The following is an 18318-nucleotide window of genomic DNA, read 5'->3' as shown; positions in this document are numbered from 1 at the left end:
CAAAATCTTTACCAAAAAACAAACACAAAACTCAAAAACAAATTCATTCTTTAATGATATGAATAATACTGTATTATAAAGTTCTTTTGGTAGTCTTAAGACTGTGGAAATGATTTTATTTAGATATAAAATCTGGAAATATATGAGTGGAGAGAGAGAGTAGCTCTATGTTTTTATTCTATATACAATAAAATGGCACTTCATTTATTGATATTTCCAAAATTAACTTTTTGTCAGTTTTATGATTTTTACCACGCACACATACATGTGTGCACACTTGCATGCACACACACAGACACACCTCCTAATCAAATGGTTCCTGTTTTATAAACTATTGGAATACATATACATTTCACCTCACTCAAAATATTTATTCATCTATTGTGTGTAAATTAAACTTAAAAATTCAAACATGTTCAAAACACAGTAAATTCCTTTTTCCTTTTCTTTTTAGGTAAGTGTTCCAAAACTGGGGTAAATTCAGCATCCTCACTATGTTTTCTTTTCTTTTTCTTTTTGTGGTCACTTTGGTAACCACTAGAGTCACTGCCTTGGAGAACAGGGTCCTGGTCTTGATCTTCCTGGTGCTTTTTCTTCTTCTTCTTCTTCTTTGGCTCTTCCTCCTCGAGGCCCTTCACGCTGTTACCAATCTGTGGGCCTGTTTCTTCCTTTACAGTAACATCTACTTGCTCTATAGTACCATCTTCCACTGCGTAAGTCTCCAGGTCTTTCTTCTTTTTCTTTTTCCTCTTTGGATGTTTTTCAACAGCTTCTTCAGTGACAGTTTCTGTTACTTCTTCAGAAACTTCAGAGCATTTGGCTTGTAAACTGTAAATTAACAATTGAAAATATGAACAGAGTAATAAGCAAAAATGAAAGAATAAAATGAGATCAAGCATGTCCCAACAAGCTAAGATTTTTCTAAATAATGGAAGCAGTACAAGATATATAATTATGGCATAAATTTAAAATATTTCATTTTGTTATCCTTTATCCCACTGAAATATCTTGGAAATGTTAAAAGCTTCGTTTTCAAAGTACTTCTCCCAAACTATTTTTCACTCATGAAAGTGGCATGAAAATCTTGTCAAAACATGTTGCTAATTTTTGATCTGGTTCATAAAAATTTAGTTACTGAACATTATAGCAATACTCAGACTCAGTAGCTAAACCACTAACATTTGATAAAGAGAAAATATATTTCTAGTATCTACCAAAGCAACAGAATTTCTCTTCTGCTATTTCAATCATATTTCATTATTTTATCTCATCTACAGAGTCAGTGTTATTTCAAAGTTGTGAATTATTTTATATCATGAAAATAAAAAGGATCAGTGAGTAGCCCTTTTTCCACACTGTCCTATACAACAGTCATTAGCCACATGACCATTTAAATTTAATTTAGATTAGATAATTTTAAAAATTTATTTCCTTAGTTGCACTAGCCCCATTTCAAGTGCTCAACAGTGAGCCTCTGGTATTCACAGAAGTAGGATATTTATACCATCAGAGAACACTCTACTGGACATATGCTCTAGAACGTCAATCCAAATAAATTATTTTTTTTACTAAAGCAAATCCAGAAAAAAATTCTAAACAAAATCAACCGTGTCTCAAGAGACTTATTTTCCCTGTAAAATTTTGCTCCTATGGAACCAAACTCAAGATTAGAGTAATTTTTAATAAGAATTTTAATATCAAATAATCCAGAAATTAAAATATCTAGGTGGCATAGATGACAATAATCAAAACAAGTTCTTTTCATTTCAATTAAGTACAAATAAAAGTAGTTTAAGAGTTAGACAATAGAATTATGGATTTAACAGTTTCAAGTTCAGAGATCAGTTTTTCAAAACTAACAAGCTATAAAATACTCAGCAAAACTGACAAGTCAGCTAGATGCTGAGCTTCAGAATACTTACTTGATGCACGGTGAGAACACTTAAGATTCCCGTTTACAGTGTCTTTATGGTTTGAAAGCATAAATACACTTGTAAATAGAATTAATTACCATTACAGAAGGGCTCATACTCTATAAATTCAGAATTAATCAGAAATGACTAAGTATCCAGGGTCATATTGTGACAGTGAACTGACCTAGCGATATTTAATTTTCCCCGAATGCAGAACACTCCAGCAGCATCTGAGTCTAAACGAAATACTTCAAATTCTACTTCATCTCCCACGTTTATCTCCAGGGTTTGCCACTGCTCGGCAGGCATCTGCTCAGGTTTAGGGATAGAGGCATTGAAACAGCCATGTACTAAACAGCCTATGTGGCTGGAAGATACTTTATTAACTGTGCCCTAGGAAGAACAAAAAAACAAAACAAAACAAAACATAACATCAAGAAGAGATTCACAGAGTTAAAAGGTAAGACAAGCTTTATAAGCTCAAAACAATCTTCAAAGAGAAAACAACAGATTAGAGGTATAATATGGAACATCTTTAACTCAAAGAAAACTTATTACATGCTGTAATAAAACACTGCTTTAGAAAACTGTAAAACAACCACCATCCCTCTCTTCCCACAAAAAACCCAAACACCTTGGCCTCCATTGCAAGATTCCTTGGGAAGTAAATTACCCTATAACCACACTGAAACCAAGCAGAAAATACTCCTTGATATGACCTATATGTAAAAGAAAGCCTCAAGACCTCAAGGCAGGAATCAAGCATATGTTTTTTATAACTAGGATATCCACATTATATTTCTAGAAACAGACTGTATTTCAAAGCTGAAAAGCATGCCTTAATGATTCAATTTAGCATGATGTAAGCAGTCCTATTAGATGACAGCTTACCCTTTATATGTAAATCTTCTGCATGGCATTTTGGCTAACCTAAAACTATTACTGGATGCTTTAAAATGAAAACAAAAGTTTGTGCTACATAATTTCAAGGTTAAATGAACATTTCCATAAAATTGAAGCATTCCATTCTTCTTCTAGGAATCAATAAATATAAGCCGTATGGATGAAAAGAAGCCCAGTGGCACAGTAGTTGAAGCTTTAGGCTGCTAACCAAAATACTGGTGGTTCAAACCTATCAGCTGTTCCGTGGGAGAAAGATGTGGCAGTCTGCTTCCATAAAGATTTACAGCTTTGGGAACCTTCTGAGGCAGTTCCACTAACCTTACAGAGTTGCTATGAGTTGTAATCAACTAGATGGCAATGGGTTATACGATAGAAAATCTGAAATATTAATGTCATCTTCTGAGTTCTGGAACGGTAAATAACACTGACATGTACACAATGCTGTATAACTCCAGCAATCCTTTTTACATGTGACAGAATAAAACTTCCTGCTCTGTCATTCTCAGGAGTCTGGTGTCCCCAGTGGTACCTTCTAGATGGTTTTAAGGTCAGTCTGAAGAAGCTGTCATGGGGCCTCCCATATTTCTAAGTGCAGAAAAGATGGCAGCACAGCTGTGACCGAGCATTCAACTGAAGATCAGGCATACCGTACATAAGATCAGTCTTCCAGCAAAGGGCACCGAAGTACTGAGAGAAAATATAATCCTCACCCATAACCTCATGTTAATAGCCCTCTCTATACTGATGAGTCAATAACTTAAAGCTTCCTGAAAGCTGTAGTTTTTTAATCCTGAAAGCTAAAATTCTATTATTTCATGGATGGGAAAGAACTTGCTTACATTTAAGTATGAGAAGGCAAAGATAGTAACAGCAGTGTGCTGGCCATGAAAATGAGCTGCTCAGATCTTCTGTAACTGGGAACACAGGGATCTGATGGGCCCAGCTGCTGCCCCTCTGGATCCACCACCATCACACCAGGCACGTTCCCATGGCCTCCTCCCAGCCCATGACTGAGCACAGTAGGAAATACTAATTAGGCCCATTCTAATGAGATAGGGGTCTCATCTAGTGGGCAACTGTGACTTGAGGACTGCCCACCAGCCTGGCCAAAACTTTCTCCGAAGTGTGCTGCAATATGATACTCTTCTCACTCCATCCTCCTCCCTCTCTGTCACTTGCACCCTTACCCTATTCCACGTCCTCCCCTTTATTCTTCGCAGGTGTTTCCCTCAATAAATCTCCTGAATGTCTAATTCTATCTTGGCCTCCGCTTCATAAGACTAGAAAGCAGCATGGTCAAAAGACTGACTTCCAAGCACTAAGAACTCAGAATCTGCTCAAAGGCTAACTTTAATTTCCTGGGATCAAGGTATAGAACAATTAATTCTGGCAAGAAAAGAAAAAAGTCTAGTTCTAATTCTAGAAGTTCTCTACAATATGTCATATGTCCATTTATTTAAGATAGTAGTATTCAATGAGTATCTTGAATGAAAGTAAATGTCCATATTATATGGTATTATGGATTAGATACTGAGCGGCAGGCACTGCTAAGAATATCTGATAAACAAAAAAGACATGGTTCCTACCACAGAGGAGTTTATGTCAGAAGGAATGAAAACAACATACAACTCAAAAAGTATATAATTACAAATCATGATACATGCTATGAAGGAAAAGAATGGATTAGGTATCAATTGGTCAGGAAAGACCTCTCTGAGCTTCAGAGAGGTAACATTAAAGCTGCAACCTGAAGGACAAGAGGGTAGAGAGTGTTTCATGTGGAGAAGAATAACATGTGCAAAAGCCATATGGTGGAAAGTAATTTAACTCCTTGCAGAAAGGCAGCCAGGATGGCCTGAGCACAGTAAGTGGTCTCAAGGGACCAGACAAGAGAAGCAGATGCCAGATCACTCAGACCTTGCTGGGATTTGGTAAGAGGTTCTAAGATTTTATTTCAAATACAGTGGGAAGTCACTGAAGGGGTTTTAAGCAAATTTGTTACATTATAAAGTGACCACCTTGAGAGTTTCCATTTTCTTCTAAAAATCTAACTGAAAGCAAGAAAGTACCAACAAAAAACCAAAACCACTGCTGTCAAGTGAGAATAAATTCATAAAAGCGTTGATAACTGGAGAGGAAGGGATGACACGTTAGTGGAAACTTGATTAAGCTCTGGAAGAGCTGAAATCATATCGGTAGAAAAGTCTAGCAGAGGAAAGCACAGCTCAAAGCCTTGAGCCCCCAGAGGAAGTAAAGGTAGGCAGCAGGTACATACAGAGGAAACAGGGAAAGACTAATGAGTGATACAAACACTCATTCCTGAAACATTCTTCACCTGGCTTCCCGAACATTCACTCTGCTTCTCTTCCTGCTCATTGTTAATGCAGTTCCCCAACTTCTTCCTGTTGGACTGCTCAGAGTTCTCTCTATCTATAGTTATTCTCTATACGCCATTTACAGCATGAAGACTCCTAAGGACATATATCCAGCATGGGACCTCTTTCCTCTGAATTTGAAATGAAGTACATACAACTGCCTTCTCAACATATCCACATAGGTGTCTAACATGCATTTCAAATATGAATGTCCAACACTGAATTCCTATTCGACCCCTCCCCAAATGGCTCCTTGAAACTTTCTCACCCCAGTGAACTCCATGCTTCAACATGCTAAAGGTCAAAAAACTTAAGTCAATCTTAACTTCAGTATTTCTGTCACATTCCACATTTATCCATGAGCAAATCCTATCAGCTCTTTTTCAAAATACATCCAGAACCCTTGTACTCCGAACCACTTTGGTGTTATTAACCCGGTCCAATTCATTGTTATGCAACAGTCTCTTAACTGGTTCCCCTACTTGTATTTTCCCCTAGCTGCAGTTTAGTCTCTATACAGCTATCCAGTTCTTATGCTAAATCACATTCTTCTGTGTAAAACTCTTTCATGGCTTCCCTTCTCTCTAAAGAGTATAAGCTCACCATGGTGTATGAGGCAGAATGTATATACTGGGTAACAAGTCTATTCTAACTCCTTTCTATTATATACTGTGCTTAGAAAGCTAGACTACTTTTCCCAGACTTACCTATGATCCTGGGTTACAGCCTTCTCCAACACAACCAAATGAACCTTTGTACAATTTGGAAGGCAGAAGTTAAGAGGTGGCAGTTATGACAGTGGCCTGTACTTAGGCTCTGTGGGGGTTGAAAGACTGTAGACATCTTTTCAAATGACATGGATTAGGTTCAATGGTATAGTCCTGATGCTAGTAGTTAGAGCAGTGGCTTCTTAATTATGACAAGTACTAGCCTCTTTGCATACTAAATCTGTAGTTGTGCTCTGAGAGTTCTCTCTGAAAACTAAACCTAAAGCTTGTTGCTCATGTAGTTTTGTTATTATCTAATTCCCTATATTAAATTCCTTCTTGTTTAAAAGAAAGGTGATTAGTTTCTGTTATCTGAAATCCAAACTCATATTGCTTAAAAAGACTGAAAATCCAGCCCCCTCCAACTTTCCCAACTTCCCTGACCCCATATTCTCTACTCTTCCTCTTATTTACTCTTCTTTAGCCACAATGGCCACCTTGCTACTTTTTAAATATTCAAACATATTTGCATCTCAGTACCTTTGCATATACTCTTTCCTCTTTCAAATAAGTTACTCTAGAGCTCTGGTGGTACAGTGCCTAAGGCATCTGACTGCTAACCAGAAGACTGGCGGTTCAAACCCACCAACCACTCCGCAGAAGTTAGACTAGGAAAATTTACTTCCGTAAAGATTTACCGCCTTGGAAACCCAAAGGGGGTCGCTATGAGTTGGAACTGACTTGATGGCAGCGAGTTTGGTTTGGTTTTTAGATATTTAAAAGGCTACCTCCTCAACTTCCTTCAAGTTCTTATGCAAAAATGTCACCTTAGCAGTGAGTATTTCCTGACCACCTTACACAAAACAATCCACTTCACTTCCAAGCACCTTATCTCCTTTCTCTTTTCTCTTCAGCACTTATCATCAACCAGTGTTATTTATTTCTTTGTTTATTTACTAGTTTCTCCTATGCATGCTCTAGGAGAAGAGAGATTTAATTTTGTCCTCACCTATGGCTTCAGCCTTGACATAGCACCTAAGCATAGAGAAGGCATTCAGTACTAAACAAAAATGGGATAAAGAAATTGACAGGTTCCGGTTTAGCACTGCAGTTTCTGTTCAGAAGAGGGCTTCCCTTATTTTGTCAGCCAGTGTTCTGACTTACCAATCATGTACTTTAACGTGAAGCTGCCAGTACACTCATCTACTTGAGTACACAAAATTACCACTCTAACCGTTATGCCCTGCCATTTGGGAAAGATGCCTCAGAAGGAGGACTACCGTGAAGTGGCATGTTACCTACATCAACAATCTTGGGGCATTAACTTGAGCCTTTAGACATAAAACTAAACAAATTACCACATATGCTAAAATAAGAGAAAAGTGTAAGCATAAATTAGAACCAAAGTATTTAAGAACTGGTCTAAAAAGAGAGAGGTAATTTTCAAAGAATAAAATTAAATTTTAACTATGACGCACTGCTGTCCAGTTGGATCCAACTCATAGCGACCCCTCCTTGGGTTTCTGAGGTGATATCACTATGGAAGTAGATTGCCCAACCTTCCTTCCGAGGAGTGGCTGATGGGTTTGAACTGCTAGCCTTCCAGTCAGCAGTCAAATGCCTTAGGCACTATGCTACCAGAGCTCCTTTTAATTACAAGCATCAGAGAATTCAACATTAGCCCCATAAAGTAAGAACAGATGTTTTGGAGTGAGAGAGTTTAAGGAAAAAAAAAAACATAATGGGAACACTAAGACTGTTGAAATTTAATAATTAAAAAAATAATAAAAGAAGAAGTAGAAGAAAAAAGTTGAGAAACTTTCTCACAACAGAGGAAAAAAATTGGGATGAAAAAATATAGGAGCAAAGTTAAGTAATAAATCAGCATGAGAGGACCAAAGTCCATCAAATAGAACTTCTGCAGGGGTGTGTGTGTGTGTGCAAGTAAATGGAAAAGAAATTATCAAAGAAATAAAGGCAACTTTTCCAAAGCTAAATGATGTTTCAGATTTGAACACAATAAAAGCATTGAAATACTTAACATTTCATAAATCTAACAATGAAGTTAATTAAAGCTTCCAGAGAGAAAACAGAGGAATTAAAAGATTTTTTTCATCACAATACTGATGCTAGAAAACAATGGAACTTTAATGTTCTTCAAGATAATTATTTTAAATGAAGAATTCTACACCTAGCCAATGGGAACAGAAAGAAAAAAAAATTAAAAAGCAAAGAATTGGATGGGAGACATAACTATAATTATTTGCAGGCACTGTGATTGTGTACATAGAACATACTAAAGAAACAAAAAAACCCAATGAAGTGACTTTAGTAAGGTTATGGATATGTATTTCCATATTCCAGAAATGAATAATTGGAAAAAAAACCCATCTATAATAGTATCATAGAATAATATACTTAGTGATACATATAACAAAACGTGTACAAGATTTCTACATTGAAAACTACAAAACACTAACAGGAATTAAAGAAAACTGCAGACGTGTTCATAGACTGTAAAGCTCAATATATTAAATGTTAAAATATAAATTCTCCCTAAGTTGACTAACATATTCAGCATACTACCAAGAAAATCCTAGCTATTTTTTTTAGGAGGGACAAGTTAATGGACAAGCTGAATCTAGTATTTATACGAAATGAAGAATACCCAAAATAGCCAAAACATTCTAAAACATGAAGCTATCTTACATAAGATAGTGCAAATGTAGTAGTGGCATAAAAACTGACAAACAGATCAAGGGAATAAAAAGTCTAGAAACAGACTTTGGTGAGCGGTTACTGGGGTCTTAAAGGCTTGTGGGTTGGACTCTAAAGTGTAACTATTGCTCTATCTCCATCTAGAACAAAGAAGAGTTAAGAAAATCAAAGACATAAGGAAACGATTAGTCCAAAGGACTGATGGACCATGTAAACAAAGCCTCCATGACCCTGGGAACAAAGATTTAAGATGGTGCCCAGCTATCACTGTACAATTTTCTACCAAATACTTTGAAAGGGATCACAATAGGAGGTCCTGGGTAGAAGGGGGAGAAAATGTGGCACAAAACACAAAATCATAAAAAAGACCAGTCTCACAGGTCTGAAAACGACTGGTGGAACCTCTGAGACAATGGCCTTAGACATCCTTCATACCTGGATCTGAATTTACCCCCATGGCTCAACTTTCCGCCAATGACAGGCCTATAAGGTGACCAGTAACACCAGGGAGGTACACATTCCTTAGAGCAATCAACCACAGGAGATCAGAAGGACAGCATTTGCCCAGTGTTAAAGCTCAAAAGGCATGAAGGATAGGAAAGGACAAGGAGGAAAGAGTGCTCTGCTACAAGTTGGGGACTGCAATGAATGTCACAAAACAAAACGTGTATAAATTGTTGAATGGAAAACCAATTTGCTCTGTAAATTTTCACCCAAATCACTCACCCACTCTCTCTCTCTCTCACACACACACACATACACACACACAAACATGCACGGAGTCTATAAACAGACCCACACTTACAAAGTCAATTGAGTTTTGACAAATGCCTTTGTCAGAATGCAGTGGGGAAAGAAGTCTTTTCAATATATGTAACCCAAACAACTGGTAGCATAGTGGCTAAGACACTTGCCTGCTAACCAGACAGCTGGCGGTTCAAACCCACCAGCCACTCCTCGGAAGGAAGGTTGGGCAATCCTACTTCCGTAGTGATACTGCCTCGGAAACCCAAGGAGGGGTCGCTATGAGTCGGGGCCGACTCAACGGCACATAACAACAACAACAACAGCCCAAACAACTGCACAGTAATATAGAGACAAAAAAAATTATCTTCTACCTCATCGGATACACAAAAATGTATTCAAGATTGATCTTAGACTTAAACAGCAAAGCTAAAACCACAATGCTTATAAAAGAACATGTTCACATCCTGGCGATGGCCAAGTTTCTTTAATAGGATCCAGACAGCAATAACCATAAAAGTACATATTAGACTTCATCAAAATTAAAAGCTTCTGCTCATCAAAAGATACATTAAGAAAAATCAACAGACAAGTCACAGACTGGGGGAAAAAAATCACAATATAGTCATCTGAAAAAAATGTGAATCATGATATAGAAAGCACGGAGAAAATGGGTATAGACAGAGAAAGGAGAAAAGTACCCTACCTGTCACACCAGCGTTCGAGATTGCCAACAAAAGATCACATGCATGATCTAACAGTGCAGGGGAAATGCTTTACTCACACAGAGAAAAGACAGAGCAAGATCAGCTTCACTAGTGGGTACTGGTCTCCCATGGCCAGAGGATCATTCTGCACATGGCTAGTGCAGGGTTCTACATCTACCCCTCTAGTTCTCACAGAGAACAGACAGAGAAGCAGGATTGGTCAGGTGTCGTGTGGTGCCCACACATGTGCAAGACAAAGAGAAGGGACTGAGGAAGAGTGAGAGACCCAATTCCCAATCTCCTTAGAGATGTTCTGGGCTCAAAGCCTTTACTTGGGAAGCCTAGGTGGGAGGTACAAGGGCTGAGTAGCAGAACACCCTTCAATAATAATAATTAAAAGACAAAACCACAATTAAAAATGGGCAAAAGATTTCAACAGGCCCTTCATACATAAAGAATAAATTTGGATGGGGCATTTACTCTGTAAATATAAGTAACTTTTAGAAAGATAGAGTTTTTTTAAAAAAAAAGTAAAACAAAACTGTAAAAAACTTATATAGGATTGAACTGATAGAAAGTAGTTTTTCTTTTTTACTAATTTTTTTAAATACAAAATAGCAATTCCTTTGAGTCTTAAGTATATATTTGTTGTTGTTGTTGGGTGATTCTGACTCAGAGACCCTAAGTGACAGAGTAGAAACACCCCGTAGGGTTTTCATGGTTGTCATCTTTATAGGAGTAGATTACCAGATCGTTCTCCTGTGAAGCCACTAGGTGGATCTGAACCAACAACCTTTTGGTTAGCAGCCAAGTGTGTAACCACTGCACCACCAGGATGTCTGAAGGTGTATATAGTTTCTTATAATTTTCTAAATTACATAATTATACACAGAAAACTAGACAAATATAATATACATACCATAAGCTTTTGCCCTGGTTCAGGGCAGAAAATAATAAAATCTGCTTCAATGTTAAGATGAATGTGTCCTTGATCATCATAAATATCTCCCAGTTCACCCACTACTTTGATGTTATCATATGCAACAGGGACACCTAAAAGGCTGTATTAAAAGAAAAGAAAAATGACATATTTTACCCTCTTTTAAAATGGGACATTGTCATTCTGCTTAGATTATTTCAAGAGTCCAAAAAAGTACACATTTCCTAAATAACCACCCATGCCAAATATATGATTACAGATAAATTAATATACGGCATATTTATATATCACCAAAGGGTTCCAACTTATTTAAACAAAAAAGGCAATTATGCAATAGCAATAAGTTCCTGCTTCCCTATTTGCTACCCATATGAATTTTAGTAATGGCAGAATAAGAGAAATAACTTCGCAAGGAACATGTCTGTACATTTCTATGAGTATGATGGTATCATCCATCAAAATTAATTTTCTATATTCAATGGGATATAGCAAGTAAAGCATTAGGGTTAAATGCTCCTAAATATTAAACCAATGACTTAACAGAAAAAAATCTCAACAGGGTAATTGTTACTTGTAAATAGAATGTTAAGAAATACAAGTATATCATTTATCAAGAAGTGGACTCTCACACCACAGACCTGAACTGGTTCATCCCTGCTGAGATTGTGCATTTCCACCCCAGACAGACTGAATCACACCATCTACATTTAAACAAGGTCCCAGGGGGTTAATGAACCAGTTAGAAGTCCTGCCTTACACTTACTTATTAAACAGACAAGATGAGGGGATAACTTCAATTTCAAAATATAATCCAAGTTCTTAAGTAATTTTAACACCCAGGGAGACATAAGGAGCTCCAGTGGCATAGTGGATAAGGTATCTGGCTGCTAACCAAAAGGTCAGCAGTTCAAACCCACCAGCCACTCTGTGGAAGGAAGATGGAGCAATCTACTTCCATGAAGATTTATGGAAACCCAATGCAGGTTGCTATGACTTGGCTTTACTACAATACGCACTAACTCTTCCAGAAAAAGATCCTCTGGACATTTCCAAGCAAGGCTAAAATCCTCATTCTATCCTCCTATCTGACCTTGGTCATGGCTATTACCTCATTTTGTTTTATCTGTCTGTGTGTGTGTGTATATATGTATATATGTGTGTATGTGTATATATAGATACATAGACACACACACACACACACACATATACATACGTTACTTCCACCACTTGTTTGTCAGTTTGTTGCACTGTGGTAGCTTGCATGTTACTGTGACGTTGGAAGTTATACCACAGGTATTTCAAATAACAGCAGGGTCACCCATGGTGGAAAAGTTTCAGTGGAGCTTTAGACTAAAACAGAGTACGAAGAAGGACTTGGCAATTTATTTTCTAAAAAACAGCAGTGGAACGTTGATATAATACTAGAAGACAAGCCCCTCAGGTTGCGAGGCACTCAGAATACGACAGGGGAAGAGCAGCCTCCTCAACGTAGAGTTAACCTTAATGACATAAATGGAGTAAAGCTTTTGGGACCTTCATTTACTGATGGGGCACGAGTCAAAATGAGAAAAAACAGCTGCAAATATCCATTAATAATTGGAACATGGATTGTATGAGGTATGAATCTAGGAAAACTAGAAGTCATCAAAATGAATGCTGGAATGGCAAATTAAAGAGGTGTCCCATTCATCACCAAACAGAACATTTCAAGATCTATTCTGAAGTACGACACTGTCAGTGATAGGATAATATCGATACACGTATAAAAAAGACCAGTTAATACCACTATTATTCTAATTTACTTATCAACCACTTATGCCAAAGATGAAGAAATTGAAGATTTTTAACAACTTCTAAAGTCTGAAATTAATGAAACATACAATCAAGATATACTGATAATTACTGGTGATTAGAATATCAAAACTGGAAACAAAGAAGAAATATTGATAGCTAGAAAATACGGCCTTGGTCATAGAAAGGACTCCATAGATCACATAATACAAATTAGCAAGCCCAACGACTTATTCATTGCAAATACCGTTCGTTTTTCAACAATATAAAAGGCAACTATACATGTGGACCTCATCAGATGGAATACACAGGAATCAAATAATCTACTCCTGTGGAAAGAGATAATGGAGCTCAATATCATCAGCCAAAAATAAGGCCAGGGTCAACTGTGGAACAGACCATCACTTGCCCTTATTCAAGTTCAAGTTAAAGCTGAAGAAAATTAAAACAAGTCCACAAGAGCCAAAGTATGACCTTGAATATATTCCAACTGAATTTGGAGATCATCTCAAATATAGATTTGACTCATTGAACAATGATAGAGGATCAGATGAGTCGTAGGACATCATACATGAAGAAAGCAAAAGGTCATTAAAGACAAGAAAGAAAGACCATATTGGATGTCATAAGAGACTCTTAAATCGGCTCTTGAACATGGAGTAGCTGAAGTGAATGGAAGAAATAAAGTAAAAGTTTTGAACAGAAGATTTCATAGGGCATTTGAGAAGACAAAGTAAAGTACTATAATGAAATGTGCAAAGACCTGAAGTTAAAAAACCAAAAGGGAAGTATACATTCAGTATTTCTCCAGTTGAAAGAACTGAAGAAAAAATACAAGCCTTGAATTACAATACTGAAGAATTTTATAGGCAAAATAACTGAATGATGCAGCAATCATCAAAAGATAGAAGGAATACACAGAGTCACTGTACCAAAAAGAATTACTTGATGTTCAACCACTGCAGGAGATAGTATATGATCAAAAACCAATGGTATTGAAGATTTGAAGAAGTCCAAGTTATAATGAAGCCAATGGTAAAAAACAAAGCTCCAGGAATTGGTGAAATACCAATTGAGATGTTTTAACAAACACAGGAACACACTGGAAATAATCACTCATCTATTCCATGAAATTTGGAAGACAGCAAGAAATCCACATTTATGTCCATTCCAAAGAAAGATATCCAACAGAATGCAAAAATTATCAAACATCATTAATATCACAGACAAGTAAATTTTTGCTGATGATAATTGAAAATCATTTGCAGTAGCACATAGATAGCGAACTGCCAAAAATTCAAGACTGGTTCAGAAGAGAATGTGGAATGAGGGATATCCATTGCTGATGTCAGATGGATCTTAAATGAGAGCAGAGAATACTAGAGAAAGATGTTCACCTGTGTTTTACTGACTATGCTAAGGCATTTGACCTTATCATATAATAATCAACAAATTATGGATTACATTGCCAAGAATGGGAATTCCAGAAAAAAAGAATTGTGATCACATGGAAACTGTACACAGAGAGAGTCAGAAAAAGGGGATACTCCATGGTTTAAAAGCAGGAGAAGGTATGTGTCAAAGATATGTGCCAAAGTTGAAATGAGATACCTTATAAGATTTTTTTTTTTAAATCTAATATTAAAAAAGGACCTCTGGTGGCATAGTGCCTAAGGCATTTGACTCCAACCAGAAGGCCGGCAGTTCAAACCCACCAGCCACTCCTCCAAAGGAAGGTTGGACAATCTACTTCCGTAGTGATACCCCCTCGGAAACCCAAGGAGAGGTTGCTATGAGGCGGATCCGACTTGACGACAGTATATTTGGTTTTTGGATTATTAAAAAATCTTATCACTGGGAAAATTAAAGTGGGGCAGTCTGTCAAACAAGGATCTAAGAGCCATTCTCAATTCTTCCCTTTTCCTCTACTTGATTCTTTGGATAGCCAGAAAGTCTGGAACATAAGCAACCATGTATACATAATAAATGATTTATTAACATTACACTAAAACTCACCACATGTGTAACATATTGTCACTCATTAGGAATGCACTGTTCAATGTATGATGCAAATCACCATGAGTAAGATGTGTTAATGAAGTATTCTAGACATACATTTTTTTTGCTGCCTCACATGATTTGTGTCTGACTTGGCACTAACCTGAACCTGCATCTTCAGCATACCTCACAAGTAATGACGGGGGATATTACAGATCTGTTTGGAGTTTAGCCTCCTCTACATGGCTACATGGTCCAACGGAGTTATAAAAATTATCATTCAATCATTCTCCTATAATGGCTTCTGCTGGAGGCACTCAGGGTAATTTTCTCCTAGCTTATCAACTGGAGGCATCAACTGGTTATTGTGATGCAGGGAATTACTTGGTGTGTCTCTTCTAGCCATGATCCAGATGACTGGGTGGAACTACACAAATGTGAGGTGCCTGTGGCCCACCAAAGGGATCAGACAGATTGCTAATAAAATAAATAAAGTACACGGTGCCCTTGTGGGGTGAGACTGTGCAAATAAGGTGTATGAAACCCTAATGTGAGATCAGTCTTACCACCTTGCTAGACTTAAAATGAGCCATCTCATTTTAAGGAAAAGAGGGATCTCATTACCATCAACACAGAGAAGAGCTGGGGGTAGAGCACATCTTTGGATCCAAGATCCCTGAATTGGATGTCCTTGGTAGAGAGACTACAGCAGAGTCAAGAAACCACACGAAACAAAATGGCAGGCTTGCAGGCCCACAGAATGAGAAAGCTGAATGCCTTTGGGCAGGAGGCTTGCTGGTGGAGTGGGGTGCACCTATGTTGTTGTTATGTGCTGTCAAGTTGACCTGACTCACAGCGACCCCTCCTTGGGTTTCCCAGGTGGTATCACTACAGAAATAGATTGTCCAACCTTCCTTCCAAGAGTTTGAACTGCCAGCCTTCTGGTTAGCAGTCAAGTGCCTTAGGCACTACACTACCAGAGCTCCCAGGGTGTACCTATAAGCAGAGCTAAAAGAGCTTTGCAACACTTGCCAGTGCAGTGCAGAGGCCAGGCTGAGAGGCCAATGCCAGAGAGGTGTCACTGAGGGCATGGCTGAAGGGAAGCTGTCCAGATAAAAAAATTATAACCTGAACATTCCTGAACCTGAATTGTAATTCATTGCTTCCCTACTAATCCCCATAATCATGAATATTGTGTGAGTTCTGTAAATTATTGCAACAAATTATCAAACCCAGCAGAGAAGTAGAGACTGCCATGGGAGGAATGGTAGGTGTCAGAATTAGTAAAAAGGCTGGAGGCTGGTGGCATATCTGACTCAACCTCATAGGAATCAGCTGTTGGTTGATGCTGCTGATGGTCATTTTCTCTCCACCTTGTGAAGTAAAAGGAGGTCGGAAAAGAATGCCACCACCACATCCTTTTTTGCAGTTATAAAAAGTAGTTAAAATACATTAAACTGTTGCCTATGTTTCCAGATGATTTGTGTATCCTTATCACCTTGTGTATCCTTAAATCTCCCAAATCCATCCCCTATAAATATTTTTCTCTGAAACGATTGTTGTTTGTTGTTGTTATGTGCTGTCGAGTCACACCCGACTCATAGCGACCCCTCCTTGGGTTTCTGAGGTGGTATCACTACGGAAGTAGATTGCTCCATCTTCCTTCTGAGGAGTGACTGGTGAGTTCGAACTGCCAGCCTTCTGGTTAGCAATCAAGTGCCTCAGCCACTACGTTACCAGAGCTGAAATGATTATAATCTCTTAATTGGAGTCCATGTCTATTATCTAAACCTTCTGTTCCAGGGAAGGCTTTTAAGTACTACTACTATCTCAAGTTTATGCCAAGTCTCAGTTAGATGATCTGCTAGTCCTGCTTAAGCACATCCAAACAAAACAGAACAACAGAAACAACCTATGCAGAAACAGGAAGCAAAGAGCAAGCAAGGCTGCCCCTTCTGAGTTAGACACTGCATTCTAAACTTTCAATTTACAGACGAGAAAACATCCGCAAGGAGCTAAATGATGCGTTCGTTAACAACGAAACTTCTTAGTCTGTTCTGGAGTGAGCTTCTCCACTTCCTCCACCCACAGAATCACATCATCTCTGTTTTCTTTCCTGACTAACCATCAGCACCCTGTAAAGATTTCGACCACAGCGGTACTGGTTTTGTAGGGTATATCGGAAGCCCAGAATGCCTCGGGGCTAGTTCTTGCTGGGCAAGTGCGACTTTTCCCATTTGCTTCTTTTCTGCTGCGCCATCGCCACGTCCATTCGCAGACCCCACCTCCCCAACCCCAAAGAAGTGGCGTCAGACTACATTATGGCGTTGCCCACAAAGTAGAAAGATAAAATAAAGATAGTGGTACCTCTCAGAATAGCGCAGAAGCTCCGCGTCGAGCTGTTCTCGGATGCCAGTGCGTTTCCTGTTGAGGTAGCGCGGAGACAACGCGATGTGCCTCCGGTGTGGCCCGGCTACCAGGCAGGAGTAGCGGCTACTCACCAGCGCGCAAGCGGCAGCGTAGGTTGGCAATTCTAGGCAGGGCACGACGCCAGCCGGTCCCACGACCAGCCCTTCGGAGGCAGCCTTCGGCTGCGACAGCTCTGAACAACCCGCAGCCATGCGGCTTGTCAGGTTTCTCACGGCGCGCGCCACTGACGCACTGTAATCGCCTCTCCCCGGACTCCTAGTTTTGGCGTCATCCTGTAGTTACCGGCCTGCAGCAATTTCCTCTTCTCCCGAGGATTACACAGGTCTAACCAGCAGGGGGAAACCTCTTTTCCCCGCTTTGAGGTTTTGTGAGCATGTGCAAAACCAACCACCTGTTAGTCCTGGGATCGAAAAACTTGCAGTATTTATTTTAGCGAATGTCGTATAAGCAACCAAGCGCAACCACTTCCGTGGAGTCGGATCCGACTCATAGCGACTCCTCCTTGGTTTTCCGAGGCGGTATCACTACAGAAGTAGATTGCCCAACCTTCCTTCCCAGGAGCGGCTGGTGGGTTTGAACCGCTAGCCTTCTGGTTAGCAGTCAAATGTCTTAGGCACTATGCCACCAGAGTAGTTTAATGGAGGGTCCCGCCTTGATCACTTTCAGTAGTCATGTGTTTTAGTAGGACATTATAAACTTGGACAGTACAATAATATATCAACAAATATCTTTGGAGTATATTTTAAGCAGGAAGCACAAGAAAAATAATAACAAAAAGCAACTCAGATGCCTCAAATGCAACGCATCTGAAAGTGAACCCATCCTGTCTCTCATCAGTCCGGTTTCTCCTGATTCCGCAATCGTTAATTCAGGAAAATATATTACAGCCTTCCAAGTGGCTTAGCCCAGCGATCACCTTACTTCCAAACGTTCAGTCAGCCCCAAGGCCTGTGTTGCCCAAAGCGGGAACATCTCTCCAACGGAGACTTGTATCCATCCTCACTGCCATAATTACAGAACAGCCTGTCTTTTTCTGCTTGTGGAAACCTAGGCTAGTGATTAGGAAGGTCTCCAGGGCAACTCGGGAAAGTG

The 18318-nt window shown here is 38.8% G+C and overlaps 1 protein-coding gene across 1 annotated transcript; it reads right to left on the bottom strand.

Annotated features, from left to right (window-relative positions):
* Positions 1–416: 416 nt before the first annotated feature.
* Positions 417–17417, bottom strand: POLR1F (RNA polymerase I subunit F). Its single transcript, XM_007946623.1, has 4 exons — positions 17164–17417; positions 10987–11128; positions 2098–2306; positions 417–828 (listed from the first exon to the last, which is right to left on the bottom strand). Exons 1-4 carry the CDS (start codon positions 17415–17417, stop codon positions 417–419), a joined length of 1017 nt encoding a protein of 338 aa, XP_007944814.1.
* Positions 17418–18318: the final 901 nt, after the last annotated feature.

This window comes from Orycteropus afer, unplaced genomic scaffold (genome assembly GCF_000298275.1).
Source record: "Orycteropus afer afer isolate SDZICR_OR568_19922 unplaced genomic scaffold, OryAfe1.0 scaffold00008, whole genome shotgun sequence".
In the NCBI taxonomy this organism is placed as follows: domain Eukaryota; kingdom Metazoa; phylum Chordata; class Mammalia; order Tubulidentata; family Orycteropodidae; genus Orycteropus; species Orycteropus afer.
Note: the sequence above shows the minus strand (reverse complement) of the source record. Positions and strands in the feature narration are given on the sequence as shown.

Coding starts and splice junctions, on each gene's coding strand:
- POLR1F (XM_007946623.1), bottom strand. CDS start 17,417: ATGGCTGCGGGTTGTTCAGAGCTGTCGCAGCCGAAGGCTGCCTCCGAA. Junction 11,129..17,163: donor CTTCTGCGCTATTCTGAGAG/GTACCACTATCT, acceptor CTTTTAATACAG/CCTTTTAGGTGTCCCTGTTG. Junction 2,307..10,986: donor AACCAGGGCAAAAGCTTATG/GTATGTATATTA, acceptor TGTTCTTCCTAG/GGCACAGTTAATAAAGTATC.